At 34.8% G+C, this 20,638-nt stretch overlaps 3 protein-coding genes and 1 pseudogene across 3 annotated transcripts; 2 read left to right on the top strand and 2 right to left on the bottom strand.

Annotated features, from left to right (window-relative positions):
- The first annotated feature begins 458 nt into the window (after positions 1 to 458).
- LOC142552814 (laccase-14-like) lies at positions 459 to 3,571 on the top strand. Its single transcript, XM_075662656.1, has 6 exons — positions 459 to 597; positions 754 to 905; positions 1,339 to 1,583; positions 1,669 to 1,797; positions 1,986 to 2,915; positions 3,237 to 3,571. Exons 1-6 carry the CDS (start codon positions 508 to 510, stop codon positions 3,368 to 3,370), a joined length of 1,680 nt encoding a protein of 559 aa, XP_075518771.1. The 5' UTR covers positions 459 to 507; the 3' UTR covers positions 3,371 to 3,571.
- A 905-nt stretch (positions 3,572 to 4,476) lies between these two features.
- On the bottom strand, positions 4,477 to 7,005 carry LOC142552812 (laccase-14-like). Its single transcript, XM_075662653.1, has 6 exons — positions 6,804 to 7,005; positions 6,547 to 6,698; positions 6,182 to 6,426; positions 5,959 to 6,087; positions 4,934 to 5,872; positions 4,477 to 4,837 (listed from the first exon to the last, which is right to left on the bottom strand). Exons 1-6 carry the CDS (start codon positions 6,894 to 6,896, stop codon positions 4,707 to 4,709), a joined length of 1,689 nt encoding a protein of 562 aa, XP_075518768.1. The 5' UTR covers positions 6,897 to 7,005; the 3' UTR covers positions 4,477 to 4,706.
- A 4,216-nt stretch (positions 7,006 to 11,221) lies between these two features.
- On the top strand, positions 11,222 to 14,791 carry LOC142552813 (laccase-14-like). The gene is made up of 6 exons (XM_075662654.1): positions 11,222 to 11,415; positions 12,513 to 12,664; positions 12,756 to 13,000; positions 13,106 to 13,234; positions 13,362 to 14,303; positions 14,416 to 14,791. Exons 1-6 carry the CDS (start codon positions 11,326 to 11,328, stop codon positions 14,544 to 14,546), a joined length of 1,689 nt encoding a protein of 562 aa, XP_075518769.1. The 5' UTR covers positions 11,222 to 11,325; the 3' UTR covers positions 14,547 to 14,791.
- A 1,061-nt stretch (positions 14,792 to 15,852) lies between these two features.
- On the bottom strand, positions 15,853 to 18,779 carry LOC142552811 (NAC domain-containing protein 17-like; annotated as a pseudogene).
- Positions 18,780 to 20,638: the final 1,859 nt, after the last annotated feature.

Here is a 20,638-nt window from a genome sequence, read left to right as displayed (position 1 = left end):
AAAATTTCAATTTTCAAAATACTGAAAATTATTCTGCCTTCAATTACTTACTAGCATGCATGTTTTTTTCTAAATATCTTGACAAGTTTTCAGATATGTGAAGTACTTTTTAGGCTCAAATTAAGCATGCAAAGCCTATTCCGAAATAAAAATCCACCAATATTTCTTGTAAATAATTATCGTTTTCATTTTTACAGGTCGGCAACTCCATTTTTTTATATTATCAAATTGTATTTTCTGAAGATAATATATTATATAGAGCGATTCTTCCATGTTTGTTTGTGTATACATCGTAGGACAAATTAAACTACGAATTATTAATTTGAAAATAAAAGAAACGTGAAAAACACAGCTAAATTTTTTAATTAAATTAAAATTAAAGTGCTGAAGGATAACCTCCGTCTACCTATTATAAATACTGGAATGTTTACTCTGAGCTGAACACCAAAATACTGAGCTAAAAAAAAAAGTCTACCAAAGTATTCGATTATTAAAAAATAAAAAAATATGAAAGTTTTTGTTTGGCCTCTCGCAAGTGTTGTTCTTCTTTGTAGTGTAATTGCGAGCGATGCTGCAATTCGAAACTACACTTTTGTGGTATGTTATAATTTTGTTAGAATATAAAATTATTATTAAACTATTTTTCATCTGATGAATATAAATTTAAACAAGTATTTTGCAAAAAAAAAATTATTATAATATATTAATTACGTGAAATTTATTATATTTTCATGCATGCTATTTGATTTGCAGCTTCAAGATACGGTGTACACCAAGCTTTGCGAGAGCATAACAATTTTGACTATAAATGGACAATCTCCAGGACCAACCATTTATGCAAGAAAAGGAGATTTAGTCATTGTTGATCTTATAAATCGTGCTAACCATAATATAACCATCCACTGGTATTAACTTTTTTTCACTTATTATATTAAGATCGATCTTTGTTAACTATAAAATAGTGAAAAACCCTAACTCGTCCAGTTGATCCGTTCGACGATCGATACGTGCGGTAGACGAAGGTTTATAAGTACTTACTAAAACATTTAAAAACTTATGAGATTCAAACAAAATCAAATGTTATTTTTTTCCATTTTAATTATCATAAGAAAGCTCATATTTTCAAAATATCGTGCTCTTTTTAGCTTAAATTCTAGCAATTCTTTCATTCGATTTGTGAAGATCATGCGTTCTCACTTCGAGCGGGAAATTTGACCCATCTCTCTACTTGTTTTGATTTGTACAAAAAAAAATTTTAAACCTGTCCACCATTCAAACCAATTCTTTTTTATATATCTCCTATCCGATATAAAAAGTAATGTGTTGATTTTTTTGAAGGCATGGAGTGAAAATGCCAAGATATCCTTGGTGGGATGGCCCCGAATACGTTGCCCAATGCCCCATTAAACCCGGCGAAAGATTTAAGTATAATATCGTGCTCTCCGACGAGGAAGGAACCTTGTGGTGGCACGCACACAACGACTGGTCGCGCGCAACCGTCTACGGCGCACTCATAATCTTACCGGAGGAGGGAGACAGCTATCCCTTCCCTAAACCTGCTGCGGAATTCCCTGTTATAATCGGTACATACTAATTTTTCGAAACAACTTCGAAATCAAGCCTATACGTCCCTGTAATCGCTAAAAACGTAAGTTTTTACGTTTGCAGGAGAGTGGTGGAAAGCTGATGTGCAGGAAGTTATGGAGGAATTTCTAGCAAATGGAGGTGACCCAAATAATTCTGATGCGTTCCTTCTAAATGGTCAACCCGGCGATAAATATCCGTGCTCAAAACAAGGTTTGTGAGTCACCCAAAAATAACTTACGAACATGATGGATCCATGAAAGCAAATCTACTGTAGAAATGATTGACTCCATCATTCTGATAGTGATCTTAAAATTAGACAAATAAGTGGGTTTGTAAACATTATCGTACATACACAGAATTACTCGATCACTTATAATGTTCCACGTAAATATACGCAGATACATTCAGGGTGACGGTGGAATTCGGCAAAACTTACTTGTTCCGTCTGGTGAATTCAATAATGAACAACATCATGTTCTTCAAAATTGCAAACCATAATATCACAGTCGTCGGATCAGACGCAAGCTACACAAAACACTTAAACAGTGATTACATCGCCATCTCTCCTGGCCAAACCATAGATTTCTTGCTACATGCCAATCAAAAACCTAGTCACTATTACATGGCTGCCCGAGTCTACGCCAGCTCTGGAATATTTGACAATAGCACCACCACAGGAATCATAGAGTATGCCGGAAACTACCCCCCGCCAACGAATATGGTCGTTCCAAAGTTTTTCGACTTCAACGACACTGGTGCATCGGTGAGATTCACAAACCAGCTCAAAAGCTTGGCCGATAAGAAACACCCCGTTGATGTTCCTTTAAAGGTCGATAAAACTTTATTCTTTACCCTTTCGGTGAACAAACGTAATTGCAGCAACTGCGTCGGGCCGGATGGAGACAGACTTTTGGCGAGTGTGAATAATATAACGTTGTTGCTGCCGAGCATATCGATTCTTGACGCTTATTACTACAATATACCAAGAGTTTACACACCAAACTTCCCTGATTCCCCGTTGTATAAGTTCAATTATACCGGACCTATTACCCCTAATCTGGAGGATCCTCAAAATGGAACTCGTGTGCTTGTTCTTGAATATAATACTGATGTGGAACTTGTGTTCCAAGGGACTAATATTGTCGGTGGGGTTGATCATCCGATGCACTTACATGGGCATAGTTTCTATGTTGTCGGGTCCGATCTAGGAAACTTTAACCCAACCGAAGATCCTCAGAATTACAACCTCAAAGACCCTCCTTTAATGGAGACAATTGCGGTTCCAAGGAACGGTTGGACCGCCATACGATTCAAGGCAAATAATCCAGGTACTATTGAGAGAGTATTTAATTTACATGAAAAATAATTTTTTGCTCCATTAACTTATCCAATTTTTGCCCATGATTCATTAAATATTCAAAGTTTGGTTTTGGTATACTAAATTTTAGCAATTGGACCAAATAGCCTAAAATTAAAAGTTATTGTACTAAAACTTGAAACTTAATGAACCAAAATCCAAAATTGGACAATTGAATTAGCTAAAAAAATCGTTTTGCCTCGTAATTTATATTACAACATTAGATTGTTTATTCATTTTTGAGGTGTGTGTGTGTGTGTGTATATATATATATATATATATATAATTGCAGGAGTTTGGTTCATGCACTGCCATTTTGAGAGGCATGTAAGCTGGGGAATGGGAATGACATTCATAACTAAAAACGGGAAAGGCAGAAATGCTCGTTTGGCTCCACCACCTGATGATATGCCTAAGTGCACATAAGGGAAACTTTTGAAATCATTCAAACTCGAATGTTTCTGGTTTGTTTTCATTTTGTTCATGTTTTGTCTGAAAATCAATTGTAATATAAAATGTTGTGATGAATAAAAGATTATCGTTTCGTGAATTTCTCTTCAATAAGTGATAACTTGTAAGTCACCACCTTTGTTTTTGCACCAATTAGAAACACTTGCTTACAAGAGATTTTGTACTTATATTTTAGGAGAATCAATCTCTTTCCAACCTTGAGTCTGTTTTTAACTATATTTTTTTATCCACATGCATATATATATATAAAGAAAACTTGAGGGGACCAAAAAATTCTAGTAAAATATATTTCATCAATTATTGGTGTTGACTTAGGATAAACCAAGTAAAATTGCGAGCTAGTAGATTCAAAATCATGAACTATATATTAGTAAGCTCAATGGTTAATGGATAAGTAAATTAATTTCCATATAATATATATGTAAGAATTAATAGATGTAAAGTTTTCTTGATAATAAACTATAAAAACACCAAACTAAGCAGGAATTAAAAACAAAAAGAAAAGAAAAGGCTTGTTATGTGTGGGGGCATTTCAGACCTTGTATATCATATACAGCTAAAAGTGGCGGTTTCTTGGAAATAATTGATAAAATCTTGTACAGTCAAACACTGTATTTGTTGTGTTCCTCCTATATGGCCCAGCCATAGAAATTGGATTTCGATCGTGGCGGCGACCGAGTGTATCCAGGAATTTTGTTTAGGACAAAATTCATATAAAATCACAAAAATATAATTTATATGAAGAATATAATTAAATTCTTGTTATGTTCTTTTCAAGAGCTAACGGAACATGAGAAGATGGTGAAAAGGATTTAAGGGAAAAGGATTTTGTGGCTCTCTAATGTTTGTTTGGTGGACATGTTTAAAATATTATTTAGTTTTTATTAATTAAATTAATAAGGAGATATTATTAATTTCACAGAAAAAAGAGAGGGCCATAACCCGTTCTTATATGAGCTAGTCCGGCACTGACTGCAACTTCAATTTCTGGGGAATTCGATCGATTCATATTCAAGATATCTTGGAAAATTACTTGTACTAAAATATTTAGGAGCATAGAATAGAATAGAAGCAAAACCTCTTTTATTATTTCTTTGCATTTATATCACATTTAATTGACGGGTGAAATCTTGAAAAACTCCCAAAAAAAAAACGACACAAACTCGAATACCAAAACTAAAAATATATATCAAAATACAATATTCTCAAATAACTTGAATACAAGCTGGAATCTATAATATATCATTCCGCTGCTGCAGAATTTCTCAGTTTCATCCATGTAGATCGATGATCAACACTTGGGCATATCGGGAGGCGGTGGCAGCATTTTCTCATTTGGGCCTTTCCCATCTTTAACAATGAATGTCATCCCCATTCCCCAGCTGACATGCCGTTCGAAATGGCAGTGCATGAACCAAACTCCTGCAATGATTTTGTTTTAGTCAAGCATATTTTAGGACAAATAAATAGTATGTATGTATATACAATACCATGTATGCATATGTTAAATATGTGTACCTGGATTGTTTGCCCTGAATCGTATCGCCGTCCACCCGTTTATCGGAACCGCGATGGTTTCCATCAATGGAGGGTCCACGAGATTATAATTCAAAGGATCGGTGCTTTTGTTAAAGTTCCCCAATCCCGAGCCAACCACGTAAAAACTGTATCCATGTAAGTGCATCGGGTGATCGACACCCGAAACTGTGTTTGTTCCTTGAAAAACAAGCTCCACAACGGAATCGTATTCAAGAACATTCACGTCTGTTCCATTTTCAGGCGTCCACAAGAGTTGAGGCACAAACTGTTGCGTGTAATTGTACGGGAAAGGTGGATTATCAGGAAAGTCGGTCTCGTAGATGCCACTGATACGATTGTAATAAGCTTGAAGGATGTCCGTTTTCGGCAAAACCAAGGTTACGTTATTCACACTTGCCAAGAACCGATCCCCGTTCGGCCCGGCACACGAATCATTCGGGCAAGATCTTGTATTGATCGAAAGAGTAAAGAACAATATATTCGTGACATTTAAAGGGACATCGACAGGGTATTTTTTATTAGCTAAACTTCTCAGCTGCCTCGTAAAATTAACGGATGCAGATGTGTCGTTGAACTGGAAAAACGTCGGAAGCAACGGTGTCGGTGGTGTGTTATAATTTCCGACGTATTCTATGATTCCAGTGGTGGTGGTGTTGTCGTAAAATCCGGCGCTAGCGTAAACTCGAGAGGCCATGTAATAGTGACTAGGTTTTTGATTGGCATGTAGCAAGAAATCAATGGTTTGGCCCGGGGAGATTGTGATGTAATCGCTGTTTATCGGCTTTGTATAGCTTGCATCCGATCCGACAACCGTGATATTATGGTTTGCGATTTTGAAGAACATGATGTTGTTCATTACAGCGTTTATCAGACGTACTAAATATGTTTTGCCGTATTCCACTTTCAACTTGAAGGTATCTACATTTACATAAATTGAACATTATAGTTAATAGTTATATACATTCAATTTGTAAGACAATGTTTGCGGTTATTGAAGCACAAACCTTGTCTTGAGCACGGGTATAGGTCGCCCGGCTGTCCGTTTATAAGGAATGCATCGGATACATTTGGGTCGCCTCCGGTTAGTAGGAATTCCTCCATAACTTCTTGCACATCACTCTTCCACCAGTCTCCTGTACGTATCCACAATCTTAAGACGTTCAGTGATCACTCGCAACCGATAAAAACACCGAAAAATTAACATTTAAGAGATTATTCCGAACGTGCCTAGTAAAATGGGGACCTCAGCATGAGGCTTTGGGAACGGATATTGGTCTGTCTTCTTTGGTAATATCACGAGTGCACCGTATACTGTCGCACGTGACCACTCACTGTGTGCGTGCCACCATAGAGTACCTTCCTCGTCGGAAAGCACGACGTTTTGCCTGAACCCTGTGCCTGGAGTAATAGGACACTGAGTCACATACTCTGGACCATCCGCCCAGGGATATCTTGGCATTTTCACCCCATGCCTGAGACAATTAAAATAATATGTAATCATTTTAATTTATTATCTGTACCACGATCGAGCAATTAGTGTAGTGGACATACACAGACATAAGTATAAATCAGCGGAATTAGTTATTTCGTACCAGTGAATGGTTATATTATGATTAGCTCGATTATATACGTCAACAATGACTAAATCTCCTTTCCTTGCGTAAATGGTTGGCCCTGGAAATTGTCCATTTATTGTCAAAATGGTCTTGTTGCTGCAAAGCCGGGAGTACGATGCGTCTTGAAGCTGCAAAATCACGTACATTTTCAAGAATTCGCACTTAATTAGCTTCAAAAACATTTTCTTGATCATGAAGATTAATCTCGTCGAATTTTATCAACTTCTAATTACCTTGAACTTGTAACGTCGAACCAGTGCATCGCCCTGTCGTATGCTACAAAGAAGAAGAATGACGACATTGAAATACAAGAAAAAGATCCTCATTTCCAAAAAAAAATTCTTTTCCGGAGTAAATGTATGTTTATTTTTCAATCAAGTAATTACTTTGTTCTTCAAGTTGGTGTTACTGATTTAGTTTTTATAAGGATATATATATATATATATATGGTACTTGATAATATATTGATCAACCATGGCTGCCGTTTGTTCATTTTTTATTTCAAAACATCTTAAACGTGACCAACCTTGAATGACAAATATAAAAATAAAAATATAATGTTCAAAACAAAAGCCATCGTACCTAAAAAAAAAACGAAACTTACATGTGATATAAGGGAGACAAGTGGGGTGGTCCGGAAACTTTATCATATAACAATAATAATTAATCGAAGGCTATATAGCTAGGTTATCGATTGGACATGATTACCCAATATACAATTGTTTATATATTCACTAGACCGACAGATAGACGTGTTTGTAAAACTTTTTGTATAAATATTTTAATTTATATTTAAATATGGGTAAAATTATAATTATAAAAATTAATTAGGGTTATACTGCAAATTTTAATGATAAAATAAAAATATATATAGTTAAGTTATATTCGCATATTTTTCTATTGATTTAAAGACAAAGGAAAAAGAAGCTTTATTCTCATAAATATTGTCTTAATTAATTAATGTGCTCGCCATATTTTATTCTAGCTTTACTTTTCGTAGAAAACTGTAATTTGTTTTATAAAAAGTTGCATCGAGGTTAGGTGAAGGCAATCAAGTGTTGGCTAAGATTTCAATCGTTAAAACTTGCAATTATTCCGAAATTATATATGATTCCAGCTCTTAGCAGCCTCAATATAATATACATTTAATCTTTTGGCCGTAGGTTACCTTAATCTGGCCATGTTCTTTGATGTATTAATAATAATTCAGTTAATTATAATTAATCCATTCATCATTTGTATGTTACACTTATGGGTCGTGTCTGATACGTGTTGAGTTATAAATCATGATCACACATCCATATATCACGGTTGAATGAGTGAAAATGATTTATCCACTCAGTACACGCAAAACTCCGTAAAATATATTGATCGGAATACCCGCTTTCAATTATGATCGTTCGTGCATTATGAGGTAATATTCCAACACTGATAAAGAAACGTCGTACTTAATTATTAATTCGGTAAAATGCATATAAAGCCAACAACATAAATTCGGAAAGCAACACGGAATCCTCCAAGGCTGCTAAAGACTTTTCTTACACTGCAATGTTTCAAGTCAAAGTCCTCGGTCTCACAATTAATTCATGCGCATATTATATTCATCCATATTTCAAAAAAAAAAATTCTTACTCGTCAACTTTATCCATTACATTATATCATGCATTTTGCATATGATTTAAATAAATTATATATGTTGAATTTTTATTACGAAAAATAACTTTCAGCTGGAAAACGTAAGAACATATGAGAAAAAGTGGAGTTTATAATATGAAGATTAAATGGTTAGGTACACATCCACCTTCATATTATAACTTTTATATATTAAAAGAAATCTAATCAACACAAGTTACTACATTATTATATTGTTAGAATAGGTGCCGGCAAGCTAACTTGTGGCTTGGGCTTTATTGACTTTAATGTAAAATAATCTTTATTTTAATAATATTTTACGATTTATTCGATTATGGCATTATACTTTATCTGTATACTCATGCACTGAACAATCCTCACTCGGACTATCCAAGTGGTTCTCACTTATCGAATGGAATAGTCTGCAGTTATGGTCGTACATCATTAGTCCTTTGACCCAGGACAATGTAAAGGCTATACGTATCAGCATGCACTTTGATTTGTTTACCGACTCCATTGAGGATAATCAGGTGACGAGGTTAGGTGTAGTTTCGAAATATGTAGGAGCAAATGCATTGTAGTCGGGGATTCACCTTTCGCCTAGGGGTGAAGATGTCCTATGTGATCTGATGAGTTAATAGTGCAATGAGTCTTTGGACAGAACAAGAAATGTGCTCTAGGGAAATGTGTTTTCCTAGTTACACATATCATGCCACTATTAGTACTCAAAGATAAATCACATCGTTATCGAATTCATATACGACTCTCGATATACCAATGGTTGCAGATTCAATCGGGTTATATGTGTTGAAGGGACCGTACTGTATGCTAACCATGAATAATGTTCTTGCAGTCATTATCAGTGATACCTGGGGGATCATGGGATGATGCTACTAGACGCTTTTATCATGATCTGATGGGTGCAATCAGAAATGAGATCTGACATTCTTGATCAAGTTGTTGATGAAAAGAATTGGGTTAACTAGGGTAAGCCCGAATAAAAATAAATGTTATTTTGAATAACATGGAGATGTGAACCCACGGCTAGCTGTATCCCTGAAACATTGAGGATCATACAACTATCGAATTATGTGTTTCCGTTGAGATAATCAAATTTCAAGGGTTTGGAATTTGGCGAATATAGTTTGATGGAGATCAAACAGAATAAAGAAGTTTATGAGTTGATTCCATAAGATACAATATATGTTAAAGTTCTAAATTTGATAAGTGAAAAGTTTGATCTTCGAAATTTTCAATTTTCATTATATGAACAAGATTTGTATCATTGGTACATCGACGCTCTCGGATCGTCGATTGATGTTATAATGAGTTCGAAATCATTTTTTAGTGAATTTGGAACTTACTAATTAAATGATTGTGCTAGTAGTAGGTGACTAATAACATGCACAAATTCCCATAAATATTCTACATGAGTCTAGAATTAAATTAACCAAGTAGTTAGTTTATAAATTAAATAACAATTATTTAATTCAATATACATATACATGTATATATTTTATATGGTGATATAAAATATGTGTATATGATATTATTATATCATGTATTATTAAAGGTTAATAAAAATATTATATATTAATTATATGTGAGTTTAAATATAATGAAATTATTAGAGTACTTGTGGGAGATATACTCCTAATTAGATTAGGAGTCTCACTCTAAATATACACCATTAGGGCTCATTATTTGATGATGAAGAATTGCACACAAAACACATCAAAGCTTCCTCTTTCCCTTTAATCAAGGGCTCGGCCACCTTGAGAATTTTGAGAAAAAAATTTGTCCACCGTGTTCTTCCGCCGCCACCGTCCGTCGCCGCACCATCTCCGGATTTTAGAAATTCGGATGCTACAGTCTCAACGCATAAATTGTTTGGATTTTCTAGTGCAAACCAAACGAGGAAAACAGTCTTCGATCGTGGACCTTATTAGATGATCAAAGAGGAGAGCCATTCGTAGGGATTTACAAGAAGAACTATCTCCACGTAAAAACCGGAATAGTTAGGAGTCCAAGCGTTAAGAATGCAAGGATACTAATTTTAAACGCCCTATGAATGTTTCTAAATACACGACGTCCAAGAACAAAAATTTTAAACTTCCGCTGCGTCTTGAGTGCGAGAATACGATGTCCCAACATATATATAATGTTATTATTTTACTTGATTACTAAAATAATTATTCGGTAGTTCTATTCATACCTAATGCATGTTCTAATTATTTTAATGACTCTATCAGTGCGTTAATGTGCATTTAAAAATTTTCAAACAATTTTCTAAACTTTTATAAAGATTTTTTTCCCATTGTTTGTTGAGCTCTCAACCTTACTTAACAGTATTAAATCTTACAAAAATTAAAAATGATATATATATGATTATATATATGGAATTTTAAAAGAGCTTAAAATTAGAGTAATTTTATGCGTTTTTACTTCGATTTCGATTTCAATCTTACAAAAATTAAAAATGATTTGTAACTACCGCAGCCAAATTAACATAAAACTTATTCAAATTTCGTTTTAGGAAAAAAAATCTTTAAAAAATTAATTATTATTTTCCTATCCAAAATCATCATATATGTATATGATCAGTCTTCAAAAATAATAAACATTAGTCAGTCGTCCTTGTCCGTAGGAATTAATAACACACTAATTAATGAGGTTTCGACATATATCGATTGTCTTCGAGGTTTTTTTTTAAAAGAAATAATTGCCTTTAAATAGAAATGGTGGTCATTTTCACACCGTAACCAAATGAATGAACATTAGGGGGAAAAAAATCTTGAAAACAGGAAAAGTTTTCCAGTGTGTACCAGTGATGGTCCAAACCAACAAAATTGATACGAATGGAAAGCCATTGGTTTTGATTTTTCAAGAAATATAAAAGAGAGACAATATTATAGCCGCCGTCTATCTACTGTTAGTGCAGATTATTCAAACCAGGCCAGGACTTGTTTATAAATACTAGCCAAAGTATGTAATTAAATCATAACAATAGCTTAATACAAATAATTTAGCTTAAGTAGCAGAATTGATTTAAGAAACATAGCCAAAACAAGTATTCTTTTTTCCCCTTTTTTGGAAGCAAAAAATTGGAAGTTGGTAGCTAAGATGAAAGCTTTGATATTTCCTTTTATATGTGTGATTCTTCTTTGTGGCGTATTGCCTAGCCATGCCGAAGTCCGTCGCTATAAGTTCGAGGTAATTTTTTTTTTTCATTTTAAAAATATTTCGTATGGTGAAAACAAATAATATTTATAATATATGGTTTACATTTTTAGTATATCATTTCATATGATGCAAAAAAATAGAATATGTAGATGGTTTATATTTTTGTATTAATTCAAGCTCAAAGTTCGAATTTTATGATATCTGCCTGAAACATTGAAGATAGTTTTATGGTTGAGTTATGATTTAAACTTAAGCTCCATCAATAATTAGTTCTTAATAATTATCAAATTCTTTTAATAAATACTTCAATGATAGGGAAAACTACATTGTTGGTCCGATATATAAAGTGCACTTTTTTCGTTTTTTTGTCTCTTTATCACTCAATTCACAGTTTTGTACATAACTTACATTTTTTTTCAAATTTTGATCTTTTTCATCGGAATGCTAATGTGGTATCAGAAAATAGTCAAGTGGCATCAGAAAATATTGACGTGACACCGAACATTGCTGACATGACAGATGTAACGTCAGCACTCTAGTGAAAAATGAATAAAGTTGAAAAAAAAATTAATAGACTAAAATCATGAGTTGATAACATGACCAAAAATAGAAAATGTGTGAGTTATGTTACCAAAATTTAATTTCCCTTCGAAAATGGGTTCAACTTGAAAAATCATGAGTAAGTCTCTTATGAAATGGTCTCACGAATCTTTATCTGTGAGACGGGTCAATCTTACCGATATTCACAATAAAAAGTAATATTCTTAACATAAAAAGTAATAATTTTTCATGGATGATCCAAATAAGAGATCTGTCTCACAAAATACGACCCGTGTGAGACCGTTTCAGACAAGTTTTTGTCAAAAATTATTTACTTTCACAATATTTTCCATAAATATACTTTCTGGTTTATTCCGAAATTGTTTGGCCTTAATTTTGCTGGTATTAAGTCCGTTGGAGTTCGATAATTTTAAATCTAAATCGACCAATTAAAGAACCTTTCTGACTGTAATTTTCTAGTTTTCCTCAAATATTCTTAATTTCGTTCAACTTCACGTGAAAGTTTTACGAATACGGAGATTAATACTGATATACAATTTTGTTTTCCATTTTTAACTCTTTTACAGCTGAGGAATACTTCATACTCCAGGCTTTGCAGCAACAAGACCATCCTCACGATAAATGGACAATTTCCGGGGCCAACTATCTATGCGAGAAAAGGAGATTTGGTCATTGTCGATGTTTATAATCTAGCAGATCACAATATAACCATTCACTGGTATACATGAATTTTCTCTGCCAAACATGTTATATGGTTGCAGTAATCTAATCCAATGGAATATCTAAAACTGTGTTTATGTTCGTTTCAGGCATGGAGTGAAGCTGCCAAGGTATCCATGGTCAGACGGGCCCGAATACGTAACACAGTGCCCCATCAGGCCCGGTACTAAATTTACGCAACGGGTCGTTCTCTCTGACGAGGAAGGAACCCTGTGGTGGCATGCACACAGCGAATGGTCGAGGGCCACCGTGCTAGGTGCTCTCGTTGTTTTACCACAGAAGAGAGACGACTATCCATTCCCCAAACCTCATGCTGAAGTTCCCATCATATTAGGTACGTAACGTACATACCAAAGAAATATAACCTCGTTATATAAATTCCAAAAAGGAGACAAAGAAATGGGTAATTAGTAATGGTTTTTAATGTTGGGGAATATAGGAGAGTGGTGGAAAAGTGATGTGCAGCAAGTTATGGAGGAATTCCTACGAACCGGAGGCGACCCAAATGTTTCCGATGCTTTCCTTATAAACGGCCAGCCGGGTGACCTATACCCGTGCTCTAGACAAGGTTTGTCATCTCGCACAAAATGATTTTTTAGTGAGAAGCTTAGAAAGGTTAATTATGAGGGTTATATATATATATATATAGTAATGCATGTTGATTACTAGATAATCACAATATATGTTAAATGCAGATACATTCAAGGTGACAGTGGAATATGGCAAAACATATTTGTTTCGAATGGTTAATGCAGTGATGAACAACATTATGTTCTTCGAGATCGCAAACCATAACCTCACAGTGGTTGGATCCGACGGAAGCTACACAAAGCCGATAAACAGCAATTACATCACCATCTCCCCGGGGCAAACCATCGATTTCTTGCTGGAAGCTAATCAAAACCCGAGTCAGTATTACATAGCTGCTAAGGTTTATGCCCGTGCCGGGTTTGTTGACAACACAACCACCACAGGAATCATAGAATACGCCGGGAATTACACTCCACCTTCCTCGTTGATTCTTCCAACTTTCCCCAGAGTCAACGACACGCTGGCATCCGTCACATTCACCAACCAGCTCAGAAGTTTAGCCAACAAAAGATACCCTGTTGATGTCCCTTTAAATATCACAGATAAATTGCTGTTTGCTATTTCAATCAACACACGGCCATGTCCAACTGAAAGCCCGTGTGCTGGACCGAGTGACAACCGGTTACTTGCAAGTGTCAATAACATAACCTTGGTACTGCCGAAAGAAGCCATTCTTCAAGCGTACTACAAGCATATCGGCGGAGTTTATGAGGCTGATTTTCCTGATAATCCGCCTTTTCGGTATAATTATACAGAAGATACAGTCCCTGGTCTCCTGTGGACGCCTGAAAATGGAACCGACGTAAATGTTCTGGAGTATAATTCTACTGTGGAGCTTGTTTTCCAGGGAACAAACATAGCCGGAGGCGTGGATCATCCAATGCACTTACATGGATACAGTTTCTACGTCGTTGGATCGGGCTTTGGGAACTTTAACAGAAGCAGGGATCCTTTGAACTATAATCTCGTAGATCCTCCATTGATGGAAACTATTGCGGTTCCAAGAAACGGATGGACGGCTATACGATTCCGGGCAGATAATCCAGGTACATTTTCGGCACAAAAACCACACACAAACTTGTGCATATATATGCATATACACGACGACATTATGCATATATCATTCATCATCAAATTTGCATGATATTTTCATCACAGGAGTTTGGTTCATGCATTGCCATTTCGAACGACATGTAAGCTGGGGAATGGGGATGACATTTATTGTTAAAAATGGAAAAGGCCCAAACGCGAAAATGCTGCCGCCGCCTCCGGATATGCCCAAGTGTTGATGATATATAGTGCTGATGATCCACGAGAAGCTAGCTGCGAAATTACATAGCCATGGAATCTTTATATAATTATGTTCTGAATTAGATTTAAGTTTATTTAACTCAAAAACTTGCTGAAGAATCCATTTATATATATTGTTTACTGAATGCATTTATATTTTCAATAGTGTCGTATATTTGGTGGATTTATGAAATATTGTTCAACAGCTGATATGAACAAGTAAATAAAATTAAAGTTTTAAATATTTTTACTATTAAACTTAATAGTAGTTATTCTTCAATGTTTTACTTCATATAATTTTTTTTGAATATTAAAGAATCTCTTAAATATTTGTAACAAGTTTTAATGTAAAACATGAGCAGATGATCCTTTAAAAAATGAAAGAGGCAGTATTAGTGAAAACTGATGGTTTCATGATATTCTAGTTTCATAGCACAAGCATGATTAATATAACATTCAAGTCAGACCAATAAGATCATAGAGTACAACATTGTTTCAAAATTATATATATTGATTTATATAATTTAATAAAATATAAGTTTTTCAAGTTATTTTTTAAAACGAATAAATATATACTGTATCATATTTGAAATTGGCACGCACTTAACTTTTTTAAGCATAAAAAAGATTAAAATAATTTAATCCATCGTGTTGTTATCCGACTTATACTTATTTTGAGTAGGTCTCTTATGATGTTATCCGACTTATACTTATTTTGAGTAGATCTCTTGTGAGAGATCTCACGAATCTTTATCTGTAAAACGAATCAACCTTACCGATATTCACAATAAAAAATAATATTGTTAGCATAAAAAATAATAATTTTTCATGATAACACAAATAAGAAATCTGTCTCACAAAATACAACATCGTGAGATCATTTCACATAAATTTTTGCCACTATATTACATAGAAATTTCGATGATTAATAAATTTTCGAACTTTCATCAAATATAATAAAATGATTAGTTGCGTAACAAACCAACGGATGGCTTTTTATGACTTGGTCCAATTTGTCAGACAGCGGATGGGAAATTTTTAGGCTGCCAACTAACATTTCCACGTACTGTGCAATAATTAGAAGCGAAACTATTTTTAAAATTTTAAAATACAGAATACTTGCGAAATTCGTGGGTGAAAGGCAAACGAATTCGGACCCAGAGTTTCATATTTATTTTATTTGGTGACGAGCTCGGATTCCTTATTCAAAATAATATTTTAATTTTTATCTTGCACATTAAAATACATTACCATAACCTCAAAAAATACATGTAATTTTGTTAACATCCAGGGAGTCGCTGGAGCAAATATTTCTATTCAGACGTTATTTATTTAATCAGTAATGTCTCAACCCGACACTCTTACAGAGGTTCCAAACATCATCCACAAGATGGCACACAATACTCCAACTAAAGAAAAACATATAAAACCATTTATAGATTTGCCAGAAATCCTTGAGCTTGCTGAGGTGTTACCTGTCGCAACGTTCATGTTCCTGGTGTTTAGACGTATCCTACTGAAGCTAGACATTCGTTCGAAAAGCTCTATTTACCAAAGCATTCTCAGAAGCCGAAGCAGGAGTAGTTGGTATGGACTCCACAAAAGCCCACAGAGCTGACGAGAACCGAGAGTCTGTACCATCATTCTGTTTGTTGTTTTGGTTTTGATATGCTCCAGTGGTAAAGTTTATAATATCGCCATGGTTATGGTTACGAATCAGATTTTGATGGATCGAACCTAAAAGTTTAAAACTAACAAAATTAGCATACAGTTTGATACTAGTACATTGGAAGAAGAGCTCTTCAAGGTGGGCTCAAACTCCCCCGTTTCCACTTGGGCACGAGAGTTTTTGCCGTTTGGAAGATGACATGGTCTTCCCATACCATCCATCTGAGCAAGTGCTCAATGAGATTAGTAAATATATATGACAAACGTAGTGTATCTTGTAAAGTTGGAGTAAATCACATATACACATGCAGCTTCTCGAACTTTGCAATAGTTTTGGTACCTGATGTTGAGGAACTAACGAACATTTGATTTTCTTCTGTTGTAGTGAAATTATCGCATCTTTGCTCATCTGTCCACTGGTAATTCACTGTTCCATTCTCGAGGTTGTTGGAAAACGAGCTTGAGACCGGGTCCATCGCAACATTTCCATAATAATTCCCTTGTAGTTGTGAATTCTGACCAGACTCAACATGCCCCATTTCATCAAAGAACAATGCCGCATCTTGGTACTGGTCAATCTCGCCCCAACAATCAAACTCGTCAAACGGCAGATTCTCCAGATTATCAACTGGTCCAACAAGATTTCGCAAAGTTGGTTCCGAACCAATCAGATCATTCATCTCAAGAAAGTCCTCTTCAGTCAAACAACGCTCTTGCCCACTAAGACTTTGAGAAGTGACCTCAGGCGCCTCATTTAGTAATTGAGTAATGTCAGACTGTGCAAAGTCAAAGCTAGCTTTTGCGTTAGGTTGCTGGGTACATGGTTGGAGAAATGGAGAAGCCATATCTTTTGAAGGATGCTCCACTGAGGAACTCTGATTTTCCAACTCACCAAGAAACTGATCAAGAGAAAATCCAAAATCAGCTGAATGAGGTGGAACTAGCACAGAATCATTTGCCACTTGATTCAAGATTTCCTCAAGCTCATCTAGTGGTGAACAGGGTTGACGATTAACAGTTTTTGGATCATCAACTAGCACGGTGTCACTAGGTCGCTTCATCGAGTTGTCCCCGTCAATTTGGTAATGAACATCAAGATCATCTTCAACCCAGTCCTCTTCCCTGAAAGGTGCACCATATTGCTCACCATTTTTGGGACCAGGTCCACTTTTCTTGTACAACTTATATAGTGCATAGTAATCCTGCACATTCTCGCATCTTCCCAGCTCCTTTTCGTCCATGGTATATTCATGCATCACCCAATCAGTCCGTTTTCCACTAGGTGCACGACCTCCATAGAAGACCAGAGTCTTCTTTATCCCCACGGAACGAGATTTATACATGATAACACGGTCTTTCCCTGTGGCTTTCCAATAACCATGCCTCGTCGCTCGGTTCGACCTCGCTCCATTTGGATATTTCCTATCTCTAGGACTAAAGAAAAACCACAGCCTGTCACCAGTTTTCAGCTTTGATAACCCTGTATATCAGATACATGAAATGTCAGTAAATCAAGCTACAAAAATTAATGACTAAATCAAAATTCCTAACATAATTAAAGGGCGTAGAATTAAAATTCAACCCTCAAAAACATCTACTCCCACACATAAAAGTGTGGAAAAATTACTGAAACTGAGATTTCGGACTGAATTAAGCACTTGGTGCCACATATCATACTTCTGCGTATTTCTAAAAAGGGAGGTATAATCAAAGCGACTTCTCAGTGTAACAAAATATGCAGGATCAAGAACTTGTGACTAAATCATTCAAAATGTGTTAAGTAACATCACCAATTAGTTTTTTTTAAAAAAAAAACTCAACCCATTAAATTAACCCTACTGCCATCGAAATTTCATCCGAATTTCATATTTTTATTGGCTATATTAAAATGTCGGATCACATTCAAGAGAAACGTATTGTTAGAACAGAAACACAGTTACAGCTATCTCCCAACAAAACAGAAATTTCAAACTAAATATTCTCGACTTCAACAAAAATCAGCACCACAAAAATCGCATTTTGATCTGTCAACAAACAAAACCGCAAAACCCCAATCGGTTAGGATTATCATCAAGTAATCTGCCCAATAATCATAAAATCGAAAGACCCGGAAGACAAATCAAGTCAACGATTTTCAGCAATCAAGAAAAAGAATCGTACCCGGCAACTCCTCGGGGTCCCACTTGTAAACATCGGTTTCTCCGATTACATCATCACGGTATCGTTTCCGGCAGATCTTCCCTTTGAGATAGAAAACCACCAACTCTTCATCTGTGGGGTGGAATCTGAATCCCGGAGGAAACATACTCCCTTTCCCAAAACAATCCATATTCACTTTAATCTTTGTATCAAAATTATACGAATAAATAAAAATCGAAAGGGTTTTTGATCGGTGTGAACAGGGAAAACCTAGCGGTCGATGTTGGGGGAGAAGGGCGAGAAATGGGGGTGGATTTGGGAAAACAGAATTCTTAAAAATACATATCGTAGTTGAAATTTCTTGGAAATTTGGCTTTATCATAGAGAGTCGGGATATAATTTTGGTGTGAGTGAAGTCCACTGAGCCTGCAGTGGGCTTTTTTGCTTGGGATGTTCTATCTATATTAGGTGGCACGAACGAATTGAATCGAACTGAATATTAATAAAAATTCAAAATTTGAATTCGATTTGAATTAAATATATTCAAGTTTGAGCTCGATTCGAATCTCAAAAATTTTAAATTTTTTTCTCGAGTTCGTCTCGAAATGAAGTTCGAGTTCATAATCGACTCGAAATGTTTGACCTATTTGTGAGTTATTCGAACTACTACTCAAATATTAAGATTCGAGAATAGAGGCTCAAAAGACCTGGAAAATGTATATATATTTCATATATAATAATTTTATATTTAAAAAATATTAAGTCTTGCGAGCTGCTCGTAAACTATCGAACAAAATACTTTAACTCGAATTCGACTCGAAAAATGTTCGAGTTCGACAAGTTCAAATACGAATCAAATATTTATCAAAACAACTCAAAAATCTCGTGAATCAGGTTCGATTCTTTTACAATCCCGTACTATATCGTTTACAACCAAACTAGCATTATTCACCATTCAAATATGTGTACACATGTGTGTGTGTATATGTGTGTATATATTATATCTATATATTTATATGAATATATGTGTAGGGTTTTTATCATGTGCCAAAAAAATTTGAGCCATTTGTAATCATATAAAAAAATTAATAAATCGACGTTATAAATATATTATTAACTGAACTCATACAGTGACATTTATAATAATAAAAACATTATATTCTACATTATTAATTATTAATAACATTACACAATAGAAAAAGAAAAGATCTTCTATTAACCATGAAAAACCTATATTCTCGCATTTTTATTTACAAAGTCATTGATCAATATTTCAGCATTAAGCTTTTTTATAAACTTACTCTCAATCCAAATCATAACTAATGCATTAGATCTTGTTTGGACCATGACTGATCTCAAACAAGATACAACAACTTCAAACATTTTTATGCAAATAAAATAGTCGTCAGAATAGTTAATAATATATTATATATATGTAATAAATGGATTCGAGAAACAATTCATTCTTTGCAAGAAAAGACATTATTTCACTTGTTTTTACTTATCTTGATAGAATACACGGTATGATTTACAGCTTAGGAATACTCATATTTACCCCAACTAAAACATACCCTCACTTAAAAGAAAAGAGCCATGTGCGGCGGCACCACTTTGACCAGTACCCGAGGGTCGCCCCTAACATTTAAAAAAAATAAATACATGCAACCAAGAGTCGCGGTTTGCAAATGAGCTTATAAATAAAGAACAAAAATATTTGTAGTACTTACTTAGTTTGTCTCCTATAATATTTGACCTGGAAACTCGAAGACTGCATACAGAAGTAAAACGTACACGATATGAATGCTTCCGCGACAATTTTTGACGATCGAAATTCCTTCATGGTCAGTTATTTCTCCGTCACATGTGCGGTGATAACATTTTCAATGCTTGTCGCCCGAGCCATTAAGATCATTCGCTGATGATTACGGACAACCACACTCACCCCAAATCATTAGACCTGAAGCATCGATTGGTTTATAGAAGAGATGATTAATCATACGTAGTATAAAGATAATAAATCAATATATTTAGAAAAAATAATGATGTATGTCGCTCATCATTTGTAGAATTTGAGTCAAACATTGAATGAAGTAATGACGAGTAATTAATCAATATCTTGTTCTCTGCACCAAGTCGTGTCTAAAAATATGGTGTTTGCTTCAAAACAGTTGGTCGAAGAACCTATTGGTCTCGTTAAATATAACATATACCCCAATTTTTTTGGGGGTTAAATCTAGTACTGTATTTTCATACGTACTATTTATTCAATCATATCTGTCATACT

The sequence above is a fragment of the Primulina tabacum genome, chromosome 8, assembly GCF_025594145.1.
Source record: "Primulina tabacum isolate GXHZ01 chromosome 8, ASM2559414v2, whole genome shotgun sequence".
Classification (NCBI taxonomy): domain Eukaryota; kingdom Viridiplantae; phylum Streptophyta; class Magnoliopsida; order Lamiales; family Gesneriaceae; genus Primulina; species Primulina tabacum.
Note: the sequence above shows the minus strand (reverse complement) of the source record. Positions and strands in the feature narration are given on the sequence as shown.

Coding starts and splice junctions, on each gene's coding strand:
- LOC142552814 (XM_075662656.1), top strand. CDS start 508: ATGAAAGTTTTTGTTTGGCCTCTCGCAAGTGTTGTTCTTCTTTGTAGT. Junction 906..1,338: donor CATAATATAACCATCCACTG/GTATTAACTTTT, acceptor ATTTTTTTGAAG/GCATGGAGTGAAAATGCCAA. Junction 2,916..3,236: donor ATTCAAGGCAAATAATCCAG/GTACTATTGAGA, acceptor ATATAATTGCAG/GAGTTTGGTTCATGCACTGC.
- LOC142552812 (XM_075662653.1), bottom strand. CDS start 6,896: ATGAGGATCTTTTTCTTGTATTTCAATGTCGTCATTCTTCTTCTTTGT. Junction 6,427..6,546: donor CATAATATAACCATTCACTG/GTACGAAATAAC, acceptor TAATTGTCTCAG/GCATGGGGTGAAAATGCCAA. Junction 5,873..5,958: donor ATACCCGTGCTCAAGACAAG/GTTTGTGCTTCA, acceptor ATGTAAATGTAG/ATACCTTCAAGTTGAAAGTG.
- LOC142552813 (XM_075662654.1), top strand. CDS start 11,326: ATGAAAGCTTTGATATTTCCTTTTATATGTGTGATTCTTCTTTGTGGC. Junction 11,416..12,512: donor TCCGTCGCTATAAGTTCGAG/GTAATTTTTTTT, acceptor ACTCTTTTACAG/CTGAGGAATACTTCATACTC. Junction 14,304..14,415: donor ATTCCGGGCAGATAATCCAG/GTACATTTTCGG, acceptor TTTTCATCACAG/GAGTTTGGTTCATGCATTGC.